The 20,150-nt window shown below is 46.3% G+C and overlaps 1 protein-coding gene across 3 annotated transcripts; it reads right to left on the reverse strand.

Annotated features, from left to right (window-relative positions):
* Window positions 1-1,649: 1,649 nt before the first annotated feature.
* Window positions 1,650-19,564, reverse strand: CIMIP4 (ciliary microtubule inner protein 4). 3 transcript variants are annotated; one of them, XM_070789769.1, is made up of 7 exons: window positions 19,429-19,564; window positions 19,269-19,355; window positions 17,124-17,183; window positions 13,618-14,069; window positions 11,448-11,592; window positions 1,998-2,108; window positions 1,650-1,803 (listed from the first exon to the last, which is right to left on the reverse strand). In XM_070789769.1, the coding sequence occupies exons 3-7, from the start codon at window positions 17,143-17,145 to the stop codon at window positions 1,715-1,717; spliced, it is 819 nt and encodes a 272-aa protein (XP_070645870.1). In that variant the 5' UTR covers window positions 17,146-17,183; window positions 19,269-19,355; window positions 19,429-19,564; the 3' UTR covers window positions 1,650-1,714. The 3 variants fall into 3 exon arrangements, with proteins under 3 accessions (XP_070645870.1, XP_019815674.1, XP_070645871.1); XM_019960115.2 differs by lacking the exons at window positions 19,269-19,355; window positions 19,429-19,564 and adding an exon at window positions 18,712-18,832; XM_070789770.1 differs by lacking the exons at window positions 19,269-19,355; window positions 19,429-19,564 and adding an exon at window positions 17,376-17,572.
* Window positions 19,565-20,150: the final 586 nt, after the last annotated feature.

Here is a 20,150-nt window from a genome sequence, read left to right on the forward strand (position 1 = left end):
AGTTTTTCTCACAGAAGAACAGTGTCTTGCAGAAATTAGGTACCTAATATTAGAAAGCTGAGCTGAACTCAATGTTTTACACAGTAAGGTACCCAGTAAATATTAAATCAAGCCAAATTCACTTCCCTGTACTACATCCAATCCTACCTTAAAGATGTCACTCCTTTTTGTGGAAAAAGGGGCCCGCTCCCTTTTTCTGCCAGAGATACACTTTTGATTTTTCCAGAGGATGATGGTCACTGTGGTAGACAGTTATTGTGGTGAGTCTCCAGTGAACTGTTTCTGCTGATAGGAATGCTCTTGTTTAGCCACCTCCCACTAGAAGTTTGACTTGACCGTATTTGTCTCTGATCACAGGGACATTAACAAGCCAGTGTTAAGACATGATAAGTTCTAACACATTGAGTCTTGTCTCCTTGAGAGACTACTTGGAACACAGTCACCATGCCAGGGAGAAGCCCAAACTGCCGCAAGGAGAGGCGGAGCTCCAACAAAGAAAAAGTGATGCCCAACCAGCCTCCAGCTGAGACACAGGGTATGTGAGAGAAGCAGCCATTTTCACAGCAGATGCCCCATGGAGCAGAAATGAGCCATACCTTCTAACCCTGCTCAAAGTGCACAATCTAAGTAAATAAATGATTGTGGTCATTTTAAGCTCCTAGGTTTAGGGTTGGTTTAGTGCGAATCAGTGATCTGGGCGTTGGGGAATGCTATGTCTTGGAGACCCACCAGGTTATAAGCTTCGGGATCAGATGGCAAGCATGACTGTCTAACCTGGAACCCCTTCTCTGGGGATTCTTCCTTGGTGCCCCAATTCTGAGGTCCCTCCTCTCTTGTTATCAGGGGCCCTTATTGGTTCAAGATAAGTTTGACTTAAACAGTGAGAAGATGCCCAGGTGCACATTATAAGAAGTTCAGAGGGAGTAGGCGGTGGGTATTGGTTGGGGGCGGGGGGGACTTCTGGCCAGGAGGATGGCGTTCCATGAGGTCATGGGGGACCAGATTGTGCTGCAGTGTCTGCAGTTCCTTTAGTCATAGGGTATCTGCCAAGAGCTGTCTGCTCTGCACGTTTCTCTCACCACAAGAGGAGCAAGGAAGGCTCCCAAGCTTTCCAGGTAGAGAAAAGAATTTCCCAGAATGCTCCACACACCCACACCTTTTCTTGCATCTCATTGGCCCAAGTTGAATCACATGCCCCTTTCTGAACCAATCACTTTGTGTGTAGAAGGAAGGGTTAGAATTTCTGAAGACCAATCAAAATTACCCCTGGATTGGAGGAGGCGTGGCCAGTTCCTCTGAAGTCCATTGGATCTTGGGGAAGGAACCGATGTTTGTAAATAATTGGGGTTGTGCTATGGAGGCCGTGCAGTAAGATCCAGCAGGGGTCCCCTATAGGAGCCCTTCGCCCCGGGCGAGGCACCCCGGGCTTGAGCAGAGTTCCATTCTGCTCTCACATCCTTTCCTGGAATTATGAGGGAAACGTGTGTGTGTGTGTGTGTGTGTGTCCCCAGGAGGAAAGGCTGGGGTTGGGTGAGGAGGGAACGGTAGTTTGGACTGTTAGGGCTTCTGTCCTTTCTCAGTAGGTTTCTCCAGCACTATACATTGCCCTCTCCCGCAACCTGAAGAGAGGAGCCAAGCAGAGACAAAGGTTCGGATGTGTGCCTTTCTTTATTAGCACTTTCTCTGAGCGGAGGGCACCTCTCCTGGGTTGCATCTACTTTGAGTTCTTGTTTTTGCTCTTTTCTTTCTCATCCAGTGCTTTCTGCAAGTTCATGTTCATCGCATTTTTCTGGTGCCACCGTCCTGCAGAGCGGAGAGAAGGAGCCAGCACAAATCACCAAGAGGACCTCTGGAGTGTGCAGGTACCAATGGCAACCCATATGTCTTCCAGGCCCACCCCAGGGCTCTAGCTGCTGTTGTGGTTTCTTTCAGGACCTTAGGCCAACACACCCTACCCAGGGAGTTCCCTCCTCCCCCAACCCCAGCTTCCCACCTACCCAGATCATCCGTCTTCCTGCCATGCCAGTGCTCTAAGTCCCTCACCGATTTCTCAATCACCTCGGGAGTGTAGGAAGCCTTCATGAGGCTTTTCGTCTCCTGTGGGGCCCCTATGGAACCCCATGAAGAAAAGAAGCCCCAAGTCAACAGAGGTCAAGTACTGCAGGGTTCATATGTGGGTGTCAGTTTCCCCTGTGGATCATGGGTTGTGGAAGGGCAGAGGTTAGGAAGGGTTAGGCAGAGGAAGGCTGGCCTGGACTCAAACCCGAGGTCCATCATTTATGGACAGTATGGCCTCAGATAAGATTTTAATCTCTCAGAGCTTTGACCTCTTGATCTGTTCAAAAGAACAAAATGTTCTCACAATATTGGGAAGATTACATTCCTTGGAGCAGCTGGCATGTGGCAGTTGGTACCTATATTTTCATTTAGGTCTGTGTGTTAAGTTAAAACACACACAAGGAAATAGTTACCATGATCAAAAGTCAGAAAAATCATCAGAGGACCAAATTCCAAAAGACACAAAGATTTGAATGATCAGTTACAGAATATAAAATTATTGTCATTCAGTGTGTAAAGTTGTGAAAAAGAGAATAAAAACATAAGCAAAGAATAAAAAACTACCCATAAAGAACAGACAGGTTAGTAAAAGAAGCAAATGGAATTTCAGAAATAAAATATAATAGTTGAAAGGTAATGGGTTCAATCCCTAGGTCAGGAAGATCCCCTGAAGGAGGGCATGGCAACCCACTCCAGTATTCTTGCCTGAAGAATCCAACTGGACAGAGAAGCCTGGTGGGCTACAGTTCCTAGGGTCGCAAAGAGTCAGACACAACTGAAGAGACTGAGCATGCACACACAATGGATGGAAAATAAAATAAAAAGAAAGGTGATGATGGATGGTAAGAGGCCTGGGATTTGCTTCAGAATTATCTGGGGTGGGAATGAATGGGTGGGTGAGGAAAATGATGAAACAAGATTAGTTGTGTATTGATAATTAGTGAAGCTGGATGGTAAGTGCAATATCTGCTTATTAAACTCTTCTCTACTTTTCTTTAAGTTTGAAAATTGACATCATAACTTTTAAAAACAAATTCAATGGACAGGTAAAAGAGCTAATTAGATACAGATGAGAAAAAATGGTAACCTAGTAGATAATATCTAAAGAAATTAAGTAGAATGCAGCATAGAGGGGGGGAAATAAAGATGTGGAAAATAAAAAACTGTTAAATAAAGAGTAAATGAGAAGGCCTAACATATGTCTAATTGTAGTTCTAAAGGAGAGAGTGGAGAAAACAGGGAGAGACAATATTTGGAAAGATAGTGGCTGGAATTTTTTCAGAATTTATGAAATACATGAATCCTTAGATTCAAGAATCACAATTCCCCAGTCAGTTTAAGCAAAAAGAATTCCTTACCTAGGTACAATCAAGTAAAATTTAGAATACCAGAGACAAAGAAATCTTAGAAATAGCCACAGAGAAAAGACAGATTATGAGAAGAATAATGAGTTTAAATAACCATCCAAGTGAGGAGGAAATAAATTAGCATCATCAAAGTGCTGACAAAAAGAAATCAACAATTTCGAACTGTTTACAATAACTCTTCCAAGAATAGGATGAAATAAAAATCTTTCTGAGCTTAAAATTTACCAACAACAGGGATTTCCTGGCCAGTCCAGTGGTTAAGACTCTGTGCTCCCAATTCAGGGGACACAGGTTTGATCCCTACTTGGGGAACTGAGATCCCATAGGCCACACAGCTTAGCAAAAAAAAAACAAAACAAAAAACCAACGACAGAATCTCACCCCAAAAATCTTCTAAACAACATAATTCAGAAAGAAAAAATAATCCCAGAAGGAAAAAATCTGAGGTAAAAGAAGGGATGGTAGGCAAAGATATTGGAAATCTTGAATAAATCTAAATACACATCAATTATAACAACAGTACCAATGTTGAATATGTGGAGCAAAATAATGATTGTGACAGGTAAGTATTTTTGAAGATTTAGCAGGTGCTAAGCACAGACAGTTTCATTCAAAGCTTTACAGAACTTCCTCACTGAATTTTCCCAACAACGCTAAGAAGTGTGGTTATTACCCCCATTTTGCTGTTGAAGTCACTGAAGCACAGAAAGGTTAAGTCACTTGTTTAAAGTCATGCAGCTGGGAAGTGAAAGATGGAGGACTCAAACGCGGACCCTGTGGCTCCAAAATCCACAGCTTAAACTACTTTGCTTATGTAGAGTAAAAAACCTGTAAAATAATCACACATTAGCTGATATTGGAGGGGTGGCAAGAATAAAGGTGAAGCATTCTAACACCTTTATATTGTTCAGAAAAGCTGAAATACCTTGATTAACTTTAGAATTTGCTAACTATGCATGTAAAAATGTCAAAGATAGGAAATTCACTGGAGGTCCAGTGGTTAGGACTGAGCTTCCACGGTAAGGGAACTAAGATCCTGCAAGCCACACAGTTCGGCCAGAAAGAAGAAAACTCAAGGATAAGCACTGAGAGAATAGGAAGAATAAGGACAAAATTTAGATTGGGCGAAAAAAAGAAAGCTCACTCAAATCCAAAACAAGGGAAAGAGAAAAAAAGCAGCATAGAAAAATTAGGTCAAACAGAAAGTACAAAATAAGACCATAAAAATAAATCCAAGTCTATCAGTAATTAAAATAAATATAAATGGAGTAGACCAGCTGTTTAAAAAACAGATGATCAGGCTATAGATGTTTTAAGATATTTATTATTTTAAGCACATTTAAAGCAAAAGGACACAAAGAGAAAATAAACACGGAAATACAGAAAAGGATTAATAATCACAAAATCACAAAGCAATCTAGTCACATGACATTAATATTGGATAAAATAGACTGTAAAGCAAAAGCACTATAAGAGATAAAAGTAACTGCAGTTCATTCCGGTGACATAATAATTCTAAACTAGCTGCCCTGGAATAATCATGAAATTGGTAAAGCAAATCTGACAGAACTACAAAGAGCAATTGACAAGGCTGCTATCATAGGGGAAGACTTGAAGGTACATCTTTTAGTAATTAATAGATATAGAATCCTGAATTCAAACTATTTTCAAATATATATTGATTATCTATAAAAATTGACCATCTGCTGGATTATAAAGCTCCGCATTTGAAAGGACTGCAATCATTACAGGTCGTGTTCTCTAATGATGATGCTATTGAGAAAGAAATCCACTTTTTTAAAAAGTGATTTTTATGGTGTTTAGTATTTATCGATTTAAATGTTTACAGAACACAATGTTAAGTCAGAGACTTGGACTGAAGCCCTAAGGCTAGTAGAGATCAGATAACAGACTGAGCTGTGAAATAACTCCTGGGGTCACTTGGGGAGCTTGACACATTGCCTGAAAGTTTGGGGTGCACCAAGGCTTGGAACAAGAGGCATTGGCCCCAGATAAGAATGCACCAGGCATAATAACTCAAGTGCAAGGATGTACATGCATGTGTTTCTGTGAACCAGATGTGAGCTAGTGGAGAGAGGACCAGCCTGGAGCCATTTTCAATCCTGCCTCTAATCTGGTCCTCCTCACTGATTCTTCTGCTTCTAGTCCTGCCCTTCTGGGTTCTGTCCTGTAACACTACAGCCAGATGGATCCTTGGAAACAGAAGTCACTCCTTAGTACAAAATCCTACAGTGGTTCCCAGTAAAAGGGCCAGAAAGAGTCTATGTCCTTAGCATGGCCCCTGTGCCTGACTGCTCTTCCCCTGCAATCCACAGGCTGAGCCCCACTCCTTCTGGTCTGTACTCAAATGTCTCCTGCCCAAGAGGTCTGACACTATAGAGAAAAGCAAAGGGATTGTTAACAAGAGTCAAACAGGGACTTCCTGCCGGTCAAGTGATTAGGACTCAGCACTTTCACAGCCATGAGCCAAAAACATCAAAAAAATGGGTCAAACAAAAGTGAGATGAGGCAGCTGGGAGAAATACAGGAGAGGCTTCCAAGGGCCCTGTAAAGCCACCCACTGACCCAGGAGGTGGCACACAACTAGTTATTATTATTCTTTATATTCTACACAAAGACTTTATACACTCTTCTACATGACAGCCTTTACAATAAAAAAAAAAATAATGCATCTATTGTTTTATCGCTATGTCTAACTCTTTTGTGATCCACGTGGACTATAGCCCGCCAGCCTCCTCTGTCCTTGGGATTTCCCAGGCAAGGAGTGGGTAGCCATGCCCTTCTCCAAGGGATCTTCCTAACCCAGGGATTGAACCCTCGACTCCTGTGTTGGCAGGTGGATTCTTTACCCCTGAGCCACCCAGGAAGCCTGATAATGCATCTATACTAATTTAAATGTAGGTATACAAGTTTGGTTTAATATTTAAAAATCAGTTACTATAATTTACCACATCAACAGATCAAAGGAAAAAATCATATGATCATCTAAGTAACAGCTGTATGACTTCCCTGGTGGTCCAGAGGTAAAGATTCTGTGCTCCCACTGTGGGGGTCATGGGTTCCAACCCTGGTCGGGGAACTAAGATGTTGTGAGATGCAGCCAAAAATAGAAAAACTTTATGGGGCTTCCCTGGTGGTTCAGTGGTTAGGACTCCACCCTGCCGAGGGTCTGGGTGGGGAACTCATCCATGCAAGCTGAGCAGTACAGTCAAAAAAACTAAACAAAAACAGCTGTAGAAATAGTTAATACAACTCAGCACTCATGCACGACTTTTTAAAAAATTAAAGTGCTAGCTAACTAGGAATAAATGGAGCCCTCAATCTGATAAAAGGTACCTTCAAATTCCTTTTAAAATATTGGATTTAATAGTAAAATGTTAGACTCAAGAAGCAGAGAGGGATACCTGCTTATTTGCACCATTGTCCCAGATAAACCAGCTGGGACAGATGGTACAAAGATGGAATAGAGCCTCATGGGTAATAATGTGAACTCTGGTCCCAGGCTGCCAGAGTTTAACCCCAACTCTGACTGTTCCTAGATGTGTGGCCTTAAGCAAGTTATTTAAGCAAGTGGCCTTAAGCAAGTCATTTTTTCTGTCTTAAAAAGGTGGCAGGGGCAGATTATAGCAATACTGCCTAAGGTTCTTATGAAAATTAAAATGTATATAAAGTACTTAGAGCAGTGCCTGGCTCATGTTACATGCTACACATGAATAGAGCCATTGTTATTATTAAAAATAAGAAGCCCCAAAGAATCTACAAACAAATTATTGGAATAGGTGAATTGAGTAAGCCCTCTGGATATAAGATTAATGTACAAAAATTAAAATTGCTTCTGTGTATATAAGCAGCAAAGTTAGAAAAAAAAATCACATTTTTAAAAAGATACTATTTGCAATAAGCAGCAAAAAGTAGATAAATAAAAGATTTTTCAAAGCAAGTCTAACAAAAAGTTGTGTAATCTTTGTAGAAAAAAAATTTTTTAAGTGTTACTGACACATTTTGAAGGTAGATTTAAATTAATGGGATTGTAGACCATACTCATGGATTGGAAAATTCATTGTCAGAAAACTGACAACTGCCCCTAAATTGAGCTGTAGATTCAATGTATCAATACTTTCAATCAAAATGCCAACAGGATTTTTCATGGATATTGACAAGCTGATTTAGAATTTATATGAAGAGCAAAGAGCCTAGAATAAGCTATGACATTAGCTATTCCTGCTGGTGGTGGTGAAGGAGTGGGGAGTGAAGACAGCCCAACCAGATATCAGGCCACTTATAATACCCTGATAATTAAAAGTGTAATATTTGACCAGTGGACAGAATAGAGAGCCTGGAAACTGATCCATGCACATAAGGAAACTTGATGGAGACCAGTTGTACCACTGCAGGTCACTGGGGGCCAAAGATGAGATAATTCAGTAAAAGGTACTGAGAAAATAGGATTTTCACACCAAGGAGAAATTAACAATGAATCCTTGCTTCACACTGAAAACAGAAATCAACTCCACATGGATTAAAGACTTAGGTGTGAAAACCAAAACTATATAAAAGATTATCTTTATGACTCAGCATGGCATAGGATTTCTTCAAGCCACTCCTCCTGGACCCTTCTCTGTCTCAGTAAATAACAATCTCATCCTTTAAGTTGTTCAGGTCAAAAACCACGACATCAACCTTTATTCCCTCTCATGCACCCAAATCCATTGGTTAGTATATTGTGTTTGCCCTGCCTTACACAAATCGCCAGGCTCCTCCTGCATCAGATCACCTTCACCACTACCTCCCTGTGCCGCCATATTGCACGATGTGTGTGTGTGCTCAGTCGTGTCCGACTCTTTGTGATCCCATGGACTGAAGCCCATCAGGCTGCTCTGTCTATGGGATTTCCCAGGCAAGAATACTGGAGTGGGTTGCCATTTCCTCCTCCAGGGGGTCTTCCCACCCCAGATATCAAACCGGCATCTCCTAAATCTCCTGTGTTGGTAGGCAGGTTCTTTACCACTTGAGCCACCTGGGAAACCCATTCTTGCACAATGGTACCTATCAGAGTCATAAAATGCAGCAGCCCTGCTCTCTAGACCAAGCCCCCATCATTTACCCCACCTGGATTTTTGCAGGCACCTCCTCGCTGGTCTCCCTGTTTCTATCCCAGCTCCCTGTGTTCTCAACACAGCAACTGGAATGATCCTTTAATCTAAGTCAATGCCATTCTCTGCTTAAGACCCTCCCTTGGCTCCTCATCTCACTAAGAGAAAAGACCCTCCTGCGGCCTTCCCCACCTAGCCTGCTTCTTCCCTCCCACTCCTGTCCAGCCACAGGTGCCTCCTCAGCCTGGAGCAGCAAATGCCAAGACCAACCTGGGCGGATGGAGGGGGATGGATGGGTGAGGCATGCTGCCCTTCTGCTTTCTGCTGGGTGCAGAAAGCAACGACCTAATTTGTAAGCCCTTGCCAGTTTCTGGAGTTGACCCTTGAACAGTATGGGTTTGAAATACACAGGTCCACCTATATGTGTTTTTTTTTTTTTTTTCAATAAATATAGTACCTGCATTTTCCTTCTATAGATCTTTGAAAATTAACTAGGTGTAGGGGAAGTTTGTGTTTGGTTATGGGTCACCATACATGGAAACAAAAGAACTAGGATTTGAGTCCTGATTCTGTTTCAACTATCTCAGCATCCTCCCTTGGGTGAGTCATTTATCAATTCGTTTGTTTTGGGGGCAGAGATAGTAGTACTTGGATTGTTGACTGTGTGCTGGGGGTACTGGTAGAGCAGTGGTTGACACCCTGACTCTTCTGTGTTCAAAGGTCAATTGTAGGACTATGGCCAATTGTAAGATAGCTTATGATACCAACAATTTGGTAAAATTTAACCATCACCTTTTAGAAGCTGATGCAAGCTAGTTTGCACTGGCTCCATGGGTTTGTTTGCTCCCTCAGCGCAATTGTGTTTCTCAGACTGGCTGAAGTGTGCATGTGCATGTTAGTTGCTCAGTCATGTCCGACTCTTTGTGGTCCCATGGACTGAAGTTGGCCAGGCTCCTCTGTTCATGGAACTTTCCAGACAAAAATACTGTAGTAGGTTGTCATTCATTCCCTTCTCCAAGGGCTCTTCCCAACCCAGGGTTCTCCTGCATTGCAGGCAGATTCCTTTCCGTGTGACCACCAGGGAAGCCCTGGGTAAAGTATACACAGATGCTTTTTATATCATTCTTTTAAAGGTATGTAGAGAGACTTCCCTGGTGGCTCAGACTGTAAAGCATCTGCCTGCAATGCGGGAGACCTGGGTTTGATCCCTGGGTCGGGAAGATCTCCTGGAGAAGGAAATAGCAACCCACTCCAGTATTCTTGCTTGGAAAATCCCATGGACAGAGGAGCCTGGTAGGCTACAGTCCATGGGGTCGCAAAGAGTCAGATACGACTGCGTGACTTCACTTCACTTCAGACATCACCATACATAAAATTATTGAGCGATAATTGTAATGGAAGGCCGACTCCCAAGACTCAGAAAGGGACAATCTGAGGCTGTATTCTCTCTTCTCTCCCCAAGCACTACCCTTTCTTCAGGCTCAAAGGAAAACTCAGAACGTTTTCCAGTGGTTGTCTGGTTCCTTGGGTGATGAGGATCTGAGCCAGGTAGGGGGTTGCCAGGCCCTGAGGACACTGAGAAGGCATAGAGGAAGGAGGGAGGAAAGAAGGGGGCCAGAAAGACTTGATATTTTGCAATGAGGCCAAACTGGAATGTGGGGACAGAGAGACGCTGCTCCTTGCTCACTGAGGACCCCCATCCGAGCAATCAGTTAGACCCCTGGGAACAGGGTCATATTTTGGGAGGTGACCAAGTACTGGGGAAAGACTCTGGGGCTTTGCAGGTGGAAGAAAAACCTGGATTTGAGTTTCAGATCCACCTTGTATGACCAAGAAGCCCTGGGGAAATTGTTTCCCATCAGCCTGTGAGACGGATCTAGGGGTACTCCTCTGACAAATAGGACCTCAGAGGCCCACAGGACTTGCTGCAGATGTCTTGGCCTCCGACCCACACTTTGCCCCGGAGGTGCCCCTGCTGGGATCTGGGAAAGAAAAATACTGGCCTGTCAGATAGTAAGCTGGTTCCTCATAAAATCCTGTTATGTTATAAGCCCCATTGTACCAAGAAAGTACATAAAGAAGGACCGTAAAAAAGGCTGAGTGATGAAGAATTGATGCTTTCAAATTGTGGTGCTGGAGAAGACTCTTAAAGAGTCTCTTGAACTGCAAGATGATCAAATCAGTCAGTCCTAAAGGAAATCAACCCTGGATAGTCATTGGCAAGATTATTGGTGAAGCTGAATCTCCAATACTTTGGCCACCTAACGGAAAGAACCGATTCATTGGAAAAGACTGTGATTCTGGGAAAGATTGAAGGCAAAAGGAGAAGGGGGAGGCAGAGGATGAGATGAGTAGATAGCATCACTGATGCAATGGATATGAATTTGAGCAAACTCTGAGAGACAGTGGAGGACAGAGGAGTTTGGCATGCTGCAGTCCATGGGGTCGCAAAGAGTTGAACATGACTTAGCAACTGAACAACACCAACCAAGAAAGTTGGCTGAGGCTCAGAGAGTTAAGGATCCTGCCTGAGGCCATACCCATTGGCTAAGCTGAACTTTGAACCCAGGAAGGCTGATACTGTCCCTGTAATCAAAGTAGGCCAGACCAGAGATGCACTGGCCTCCTCTTGGCAGATTAGGACACCAGAGGTACAGGGTGGAGGTAGGGCTGACTGCCAACTGGGAGGGACCATCTGCTCTGTGAGGACAGACTTGCCAGGGGACTGGACATTCCCAGCACTTGGCACAAAGCCTGGCATACAGAGGGCCCTTGGTGGCTGTGAAATGAGAGTCCCTGGGGATGTATCCTGGGGTCTTAGATTCCTCTGGGGATCCAGGTCCTTCCTGGCCCAATAACTTGAAGGCTGTGGGTTTTCCTAGCCCATACCCTTGTCTTTCGGCCTGACCTTGAAACAAGTTTGACCGCATGTTGTAGCCCAGATCATAGTAGTCTGAAAAGATGGAGGTAATTTCCGTGGGGCTCTGGATCCTGCTGGGCCATGAGCTTGTCCTCTTCTGGCCCTCCAAGGCTTCCCCGATGGCCTTTCGAGCCTAAGTAGGAAGGGAAGGAGGGAGAGAGAAGACAAAAGGTAGGGAGGCAAAGTGAATCCCACATCTCCCCTCTAATTTCTCCTCCCTTGGAGCCTGCCCTCACCACTCCTCTCCACCCTAAGCCTGTAGCCTTCAACCAACCACAGTCCTGGGAGCTGGCGTAGCTGAACGCCCTCACCCTCCCATACCACCTCAGCTTTCACATGGGCCTCAGGCATCAAGGAAGAAAATGATCATGAAAACTTCTCCCTACACTGAACGTGTGAATGTGTCAGTTGCTCAGTCTTGTCCAACTCTTTGCGATCCCATGGACTATAGCCCACCAGGCTCCACTGTTCATGGGATTTTCCAGGCAAGAATACTGGAGTGGGTTGCCATTCCCTTCTCCAAGGGATCTTTCTGACCCAGGAATCGAACCCAGGTCTCCTGCATTGCAGGAGGATTCTTTACCGTGTGAGCTACCAGGGAAGCCCTATGGAACAGCAGCAGGGGACATCTTTATAAGGTGGTATTATTTCCACTATTTATAAAGAAGGAAACTGGACCTCAGGGCAGGGACTCAATCCAGCATACAGCTAGAGAAGGAAGCCTCCTACAGTGGTAGGAGTGGTTGAGCCCAGGCCTAAGAGCCAGGAACTGGGTTTGGGTCCCAACTCTGCCATATACCAGCTGCTAATTTGGGCAAGTTTTTGCTCCCTTCTGGGCCTCAGTTCCCCTACTCTTAAAATGAGGGTGGGGGCAGAACTGGGTGGTCTTTGAAGTAACTTCCAGTTCTGATATTTGCTGGCCTGATGACACTTGTGATCTGGGTCACAGCTGGATTCAAAACAAAACAAAACACACATCTCTTGGTTTAAGCCCAAGACAACGATGGCCAAAGAGAGAAATGGCACGTTCCCTAGGCTAAGAAGGGCAGAGAGAGATAGAGACCATACTGCCAACCTCAAGGTGGGGGCCAGATCCTCCAAGTGGAGTGGGGGGTTTAGGATTTTGACCTCCCAGACTAACAGGAGCAAGGGTCCCCCACCTTAAGATGATAAAGTAGAAAGGGACCCACCCATAGCCTTTCTGACCCTAGCTCTTCTACTTGTTCTGTGTGACCCCAGGCAGATCACTTCACCTCTCTGAGCTCCAGATTTATCATCTGTTAAAAAAGATGGTGAAGGACAGTGGAGCCTGGTGTGCTGCAGTCCATGGGGTCTAAAAGAGTTGGACATGACTTAGCCACTGAACAATAGCAAAAAAAAGAAACAATGACTAGTGCCTGGCCTGCTGTACAATGTGTCTGTTATGAGGGTTGAGAAGGTGACTTTGAAAATATGTTTCAAAATGCCTCAAAATATCTCTGTTTGACTAGAAGTGGCAGGTAGGCAGGTGAGCTTTCTCTCAACTTTCAATTGATCAGCACTGAGTTCCTGCAATGATGTATCAAGTGGGGGGAAAGGGCCAGCATCGATTGGTGATGTCTGCCGTGAATTCAGGCTCTGTTATTTGCCAGCCTGATCTAGTCAGCCTCACTTGACAGATGTAGAGACTGGGTTCAGAGAGGAAAAGTAGCTATACAAAGTCTCCCAGGATTCAGGGGCAGAACCAGGATTCAAACTTAAATCTTCTGATTCCCAGTCAATCCTGTCCCCTTGAGGAGACTTAAGTTAAAAGCATCTAATTCTAACATAAATCTTGTAAGTGCAAAATCATTACAGACCAGGGCTTCAGAATCTGCCAGACAGTTTGGATCCCGTTTAACTTGGGTTCATTTACTTAAGCCTGCTAAAGCTTGGGCTTCTAATCTGTAAAATGAGGATTATTATAGTACCTCCCTCACTGGGAAAATTGAACAGTTAGATGTGAATACTAAACAGTGCACAGTGCCTGGCCCATAGCAAGTGTGCAGTAAACACTACTCTCTGATGATATTATTACAGGGACTCTGTACTCAAGAGCAACTTCCTTAGGGGTCCTCATTGCCCATCTCCATGCTTGACCCTCCTGCCACCCTTAGCTTCCTGTGCCCCGTTCTGACACCTGCTCTTCGGAGACCAGCTGGTCCACCACGTTGCTCCCAAACTTGTGACGAATGTTGTTGGGAATGCTGCTGCCGCTCTGGCCCTGGGCCCCAGCGTTGGGGTCTTCCTTCGGCGCCTGGCACGGCTGAGCCCCTTCTCGTAAGGAAGCCCTGCTCTCCCTCGAGGAGGGTCTGAAGCTCCCTTTCTTCAGGGATTCCGGGTCTGAGTCCCTCCAGAGGGATCCCCGGCTGACAGCTGAAGGGGGTGGAGGCGGGATCTCCTCCAGGGAGGCCCGCCCCAGGGAGCTGCTTCGGGGGCTGTCTCCTCGGTACAGGGATGGCTTCACGGAGACCGGGGCCTGGTACTTGAGCTTGGAGGTATCCAAAGGGCTATGGGCAGCTCTCCAGGGGTCCGTGTCCTGCTGGCCTTCCTTGTTGTTGTTCGGATGGGCCCTGGTCAGAGTGGTTGTACCTGAAAAGGGAAGAGACAGGAAAGGAAGGAGAGGAGACAGACAGATGCAGAAAGTGGAGGGTAGGAAAACGATGATGGGAATGGGGAGGGGGAATAGACAGACAACCCAGAGTAGAAAAAAAAGATGGTATGGGGTGTTGTGGGGGGGCGCGGGTAGGACGGAAAGAAGTCCCGGGAGACAGAAGTATGGGTGAGAAATCAGGAGAGAGACCAAGAGAGCGGGTAGTAGCCTGAAAAGTGTCACACTGGACAAGGCAGCCCTCACTGTTTTTGACCACAGGGGTTGCAGCCCCAGCCTGACCAGCCTTGAGGCTAGCTGTGTGACCTTCAGAAAAGGAGGTGACCTCTCTGTGCTTAGTGAACTGACTCCATTTGGTTAGTTCCTTACTGCACCTTGAACCTCTTCCATCCACTACCCCCGACCCCCAACAATCCAGTGAGCAACTGTGAAAGCTGGCAGAGGGTGTCTTTCGGCTTGGCCAAATCACACAGCTAGAAAGTACTAGAGCTGGGTTGGCCAGCTTTTGTCCCCAGTTAGAGCTGCTTCCCAACCCCACTTCTCTCCCCTGTTCTCCAGCTCATGGAATAGTGTCATCCCAGCCACTTCCGGGCTCTCACACCCCATCTCTCCCCTTCCCTGTCCCCATCCCCACTCCTGCCCTGACTTCCAGTTCCCGGGAATTTCCTGCCCCAAGCCCACAGGTCTGCTCATTCTCTTCCCTGATCCCTGGCTCCAGCCAAACTGCCACTCCTTCCCCACCACACCTCATGATGTCCAACCTCCCAGCCTTTGCTCAGACTGGTTCTGCTACCTGGAAGTCCAGCTCCTCCTTTCTCCTGAGTCAAAATCCTCCAGGTTCTTCCCAACTCAGCCCCACCAGGACACTGACACCCACCCCAAGCTGGTGGAGCCAGTGCCTCCTTTTTAACTCCACAACTCTGTTCCCAGCACGCTCCATGCATCTCTCTGGGTTTTCCCCTCTGACCATCCTTATAAGATTCAAACCCTGTTATTTTCTCTCCCTGATCGGGGAGGGGAGTCATGGTAGTGGGTCCACAGGTGAGTTGGTCCTGGGCCTCCCCTCAGCACCCACCAGAACCCTGTGCATCAGAGATTGCTGGTGGCTCCCATCGGTGAGGGAGTGAATGAGTAGATGGCTGCAGGGGAGTCAGACCCAGGTCACCCTGCAGCTCATCAATTCTGAAATGTCCTTTCTTCTCACGTTAGCATCCTTGACATCTGGCTGCATCTGACGATCAATGCGCTCTGGTCTAACCAGCAATATTTTCTTTCTTAATGACCAGTAACTAAGTAACAGTTCATCTTACAACCCCCTGAACAGTGACTTACAACACATTTTATATAGCATTTTACACGTGGTATATAATAAACACCTTCATCCTGGGCAAAATACAGAAGGCAGGTCTGTCTCTGCCCCCTCCCCACATACAGCCACCCCCATAATCTTCAGTCTCAGGTGGTAGCTGTCCCTCCACAATGTTTTGGATGAATCCTCTAGTACTCCTGAAAGAAACACAGCCCTGTGGGCTCAGGAGGAGCCCTGCCCTGAGCTGGGCTTCCATCTCCCCACAAGCACAAGGCAGGGCCATGGTTGATCAGGCCGGTGCTGAGTGCTCTTACTGCTGTCTGCCTGCATTTTCTTGAGAAGGTTCACTGTCCCCATCCTGGAAGCCTTGTCCCCAGAGGCGCCCCTTTCTTGGCTGCCTGTTTGTTGGCCAAAACCACAAGACAGGAGGGAGGGAAGGCAGTTTGGTCTGGGGGAACAGGTTTCTCCTCTTTTGTGAAGACAACAAAAGGGCAAGAACAGGATACTCTGACTTCAGCTCCATGGGGGTAATGATGGTAGGGAGGAGAATAGTGAGAAGGAAGAGGGCAAGTCTCCAGGATCCATACTCCTGTTTCTCCCAGGCTGTGCTACTGCCTGCCTCCTCTAACACAGTTTATCTTAACTGCCTGCTCACCCTCCACGTGCCCTTTAGGGTTAGGAGAGCTGCAATGGCTGGGAACATATCTCCTGCCCCTGGCTCAGAAAGCCAATGTGTGTGTGTGTGCTCAGTCACTTCAGTCATGTCTGACCCTATGGACAGTAGCCCACCAGGCTCCTTTGTCCATGGGATTCTCCAGGCAAGAATACTGGAGTGGATTGCCATGCCCTCCTCCAGGGGACCTTCCAGAGCCAGGGATTGAACTCACATCTCTTGCGTCTCCTGCATTGCAGATGGATTCTTTATGCACAGAGTCACCTGGGAAGCCCAGCCAAATAAATGAATAAAAAAAAAAATATTGCAAATAATTCCCTGGCACTCCAGTGGTTAGGACTCCACACTCTCACTGCCGAGGGTGCAGGTTCGATTTCTGGTCGGGGAACTAAGACCCCCACAAGTTGTGTGGTGGAGCCAGGAAAAAAAAAAAAAGGAACAATAATGTAGTGATTAAAGCAGGATCCTAGTTCCTCCTCAAGGGATATCTTTGAGTTTTTCTGCAGGAAATAAGGTCTCCACCCTGGTGGAGGATGAAAACTTCAGAATGGAGCACAAGATTCCTAGAGCACCACTCTGTTACCTCACTACTACCCAATCAGAAAGAAGTCACACACCTTACAGCCTTCACCCCAAAGCCTATAAAATCTTCTGCCTGAAAACCATTGAGGAGTTCAGGGGTTTTGAGCGTGAGCCACCCATTTTCCTTGCTTGGCCCTGTAAGGAACTTTTTTCTGCTCCAAACTCTGATGTTTTAGTTTATATGGCCTCACTGTGCCATGGGCACATGAACTTGTGTTTGGTTACAAGAGGGGACACTAAGGTGGGGTCATAATCCCCAAGACCAGGCAGATGGGAGGGGATCAGCAATCCTCTGTGCCCTTCCTCTTCCTTCTGTCTTCAGATAGAAGCCTCAAGGAAGTCGGGGCCACACAGCAGGTCTAGAGGCCAAAGCAAGACTAAGAGGGGGAGAGGTTGGTCCTTGCTGTCCTCAGGGGATCCCTCCAGAGGCACTGCATGTGCATTCAGCATGTCCCTGCTTGCCCATCCTACCTGGTCGGTGGCCCAGCTCCATCGGCTCTTGCTGTGGAACAGGTAATTCCAAGCTTAGTCCTGCAGGCAAAGAAACACACAGGGTCATCTCAAATGACAAGACTCTGTAAACAAAGATGAATGGAGGGCTGAACAGGGAGGCCTGTGGCCGTCTGCCCAGCCCCTGACCGGAGGGCTCTCTGTGCTGCCTCCATGGCTCTCTGGCACCAAGGAGCCCCCTGCTCCATCCACCCATCACCCCTGGCACTGGACCTGCTTCCTGGACCCTGGCAGGCTGGATCACCGCATCTCCAGTGCCTCTTTCTCAAGGAACCTGGGGTTCCTCTTCCTCCTTTGCAATCTTTTTCTTCTATTTCCTCCCCCATCTGTACCACCCAACCCTCTCTAGGGGCCCCCAGCAGGCCCCTAGCTGGGAGGCGCATTGCTCCAAGCCCTCCATCCTGGATACTACTTGCCTTCTGCAAATAGGATTTTGTCTATTTTCACTAACTGGTCATTCAAAGAGAGGAACCAGCTTGGCCAACATGGAGGAGAGCCAAGAGCAGGAATCGACTCTGGGATAATCTCTGTCTTTCTTCCAAAGAACAGGCCTTTGGGTCAAATTTGAGGGCCAGCACTGGCATCTTAAAAGCCTCTGCAGCTTTCAGGTTTATATTCCTTTCTTCTAAGTGAATTTTTTTCTTTATTCATATTCTCTTATTCTTTTGCATGTGTTTTTAAAGGACTTTTGTGAAATTTGTAATATGAATAGGATAAAATGATTTAGGATAAATGGTATCTAAGTGGTAAGTATCTTTTAATAAGGAAAACATAGAAGCATTAAGTCAGAGCTGGAAAGGGTCTTTGAGATTAGTTAATCCAATCCCTTTATTTTACTGATAAATAAACTGAGACTCAGAGGGTGTGATTTGTCAGGTCACCCAGCGAATTGGTCTCTGCCAATAAACTCAGAGAGGTTAAGAACCAGATGAATTGTATTCTCTTGAAAAATCACCCCAAACAAAACACCCTATTAATTTTGACTTAATTGTTTGGTGATTGTGCAGCTTCTGGTATGACTCTTTAACAATCCTTAGCCCCCTGGTATTCATACACTGTGTTTCCCCTCAACTCTTGAGTCTGGGCTGGACCTAGTGACTTGCTTCCTTTAAAAAAAAAAATTATTTCTTTTTTGGCTGTGTCGGGTCTCATGGCATCATGCGAAATCTTGCGTTGTAGCAAATGGACTCTAGTTGTGGCTCGCAGGCTTAGTTGCTCTAAGGCATGTGGTATCTTAGTTCCCCAACCAGGGATTGAGGTTATGTCCCCTGTGCTGCAAGGCAGATTCTTAACCACTGAACCACCAGAGAAGTCCTGGAAAGGATGCTTGTCATCAGAAGCTAGACGGTGGGCTGAGGTGGACTGTGACTTCTGTCTTGTTCACAATCTCTCTGACTCTTCCTGGCTCTTCTTGTGCTGATGGAAGCAGCTTCTGTGTTATGAGCTGCCTTCTGGAGAGGCCCCCATGGCAAAGAACTGAGGGCCTGTGGCCACCAGCTCAAGAAGACCTGTGACTCTCAGTTCAACAATCTGACATGATGAGTCTTACCTTGGGCATGGTCACAGAAAGAGGTCCTTCACTAACTGTCCTTTGAGATGAGACAGAAGCCCTGGCCGATACTTTGATCACCGTCTGTGAGAGATCCTGAGACAGATGGCCCACTGAAGCTAATCTGTATTCCTGACCCACAGAAACTATGAGGTAATAAATGTTGTCTTAAGTCACTCAGTTTGGGGGTGATTTGTCATACAGCAGGAGATGACAAATGCATCTCATGTGTTAAGCATTCCTCCATCTAGGTGACTAGCCTCTTTTCACGAGGACTCAGTGAGGTGTTTGAAGAAAGTGTTAACTCACCCTCTTTCACAATTGGAGAAACTGAGGCTCAGAAAAGAAATAGGACCTCTCGCAGGTGGTGCTGAAACCAAGCCCCACTTCTGTCTCCTCTGAGTTCTCTTTCTGCTCCTGTCCCTGTTCCCCATCTCCAGCTACCCCCCGCCCCTGATATGCCCACTGGAACTCCCCATCAGCTCCAGTGACACCCCCAGTCCAGAGTGGCCTGGACTGGTTTTAACAGAAGTATAGGCTCACTGCCAGTTTCTGACCTGGAGAGAAAGATCCCAAGAGACGTTGGTCAAGGAGGGAGGGAAAGTAGATCCCTTGCAGTCTGGGAGCTCCACTCACAAGCAGCTCTGCATAGAGAGAAAGAAGATGAAGCCCCGTGTCCTGGCAGACTCCTGGCCCACTTCAGGGTCCCTTCCTCACCTGTCCACTCTCTCTCATAACGTCAGAAAACATGTGAACTGCCCTGGTGTGTGCCGAGGCCCAAGAGTGCAGATCTGTGCTGCACAACTGCTGCTGGAGACCAGTGGATAGTTGCTGGGGAGCAGCCCACCCCCGTCCATTGGAGTTGCCATGGTGATCACTATACACAGGGCTCTGTTACCTCAGAGGGCTGATAAGCCCACCCTGGGGAACAGAGGCCAAGGAGAGCCAGTACAGAGAGGGCAGCAGGAGCTTTCAGACGTTGCTCACTCTCTCATTCACTCAAAATGTCCCAAGTATTCACCCTGGGTTTGGTTGCATGCTAGGCACAGAGGGCTCAGATGCCATAGAGTATGAAAGACATTCTTGGGATTACAAATTTGTTAAGAGAGGGTAATTAGTTTTATCTAGGGAAAAAGAGGTGGGGCTCACAGAAGGGCCATTTGAGCTGGGTCTTGACGTATGCGTAGGAGTTTAACAGAAGAGACTAGACTATTAAAGGCCCAGGTGTGATTTTGAGCATAAATTAGGTTAAGGGGAGTGGGGAGGGAAAGGAAAGATGTACCTGGAGCTGTCTGAGCTGGTTTCAAAGGGATGAGGGATCAGAGCAAAATGAGAGCAGGGGTGGAACTGCAAGGATCTACTCTCTTCCCCTTAAACCCCAAGGTTACTTCCTTCTCTTGCAGCTTTCTTATTTCCCACTGCCAGAGTTCTGAGACCTT

This window comes from Bos indicus, chromosome 5, assembly GCF_029378745.1.
Source record: "Bos indicus isolate NIAB-ARS_2022 breed Sahiwal x Tharparkar chromosome 5, NIAB-ARS_B.indTharparkar_mat_pri_1.0, whole genome shotgun sequence".
In the NCBI taxonomy this organism is placed as follows: Eukaryota; Metazoa; Chordata; class Mammalia; order Artiodactyla; family Bovidae; genus Bos; species Bos indicus.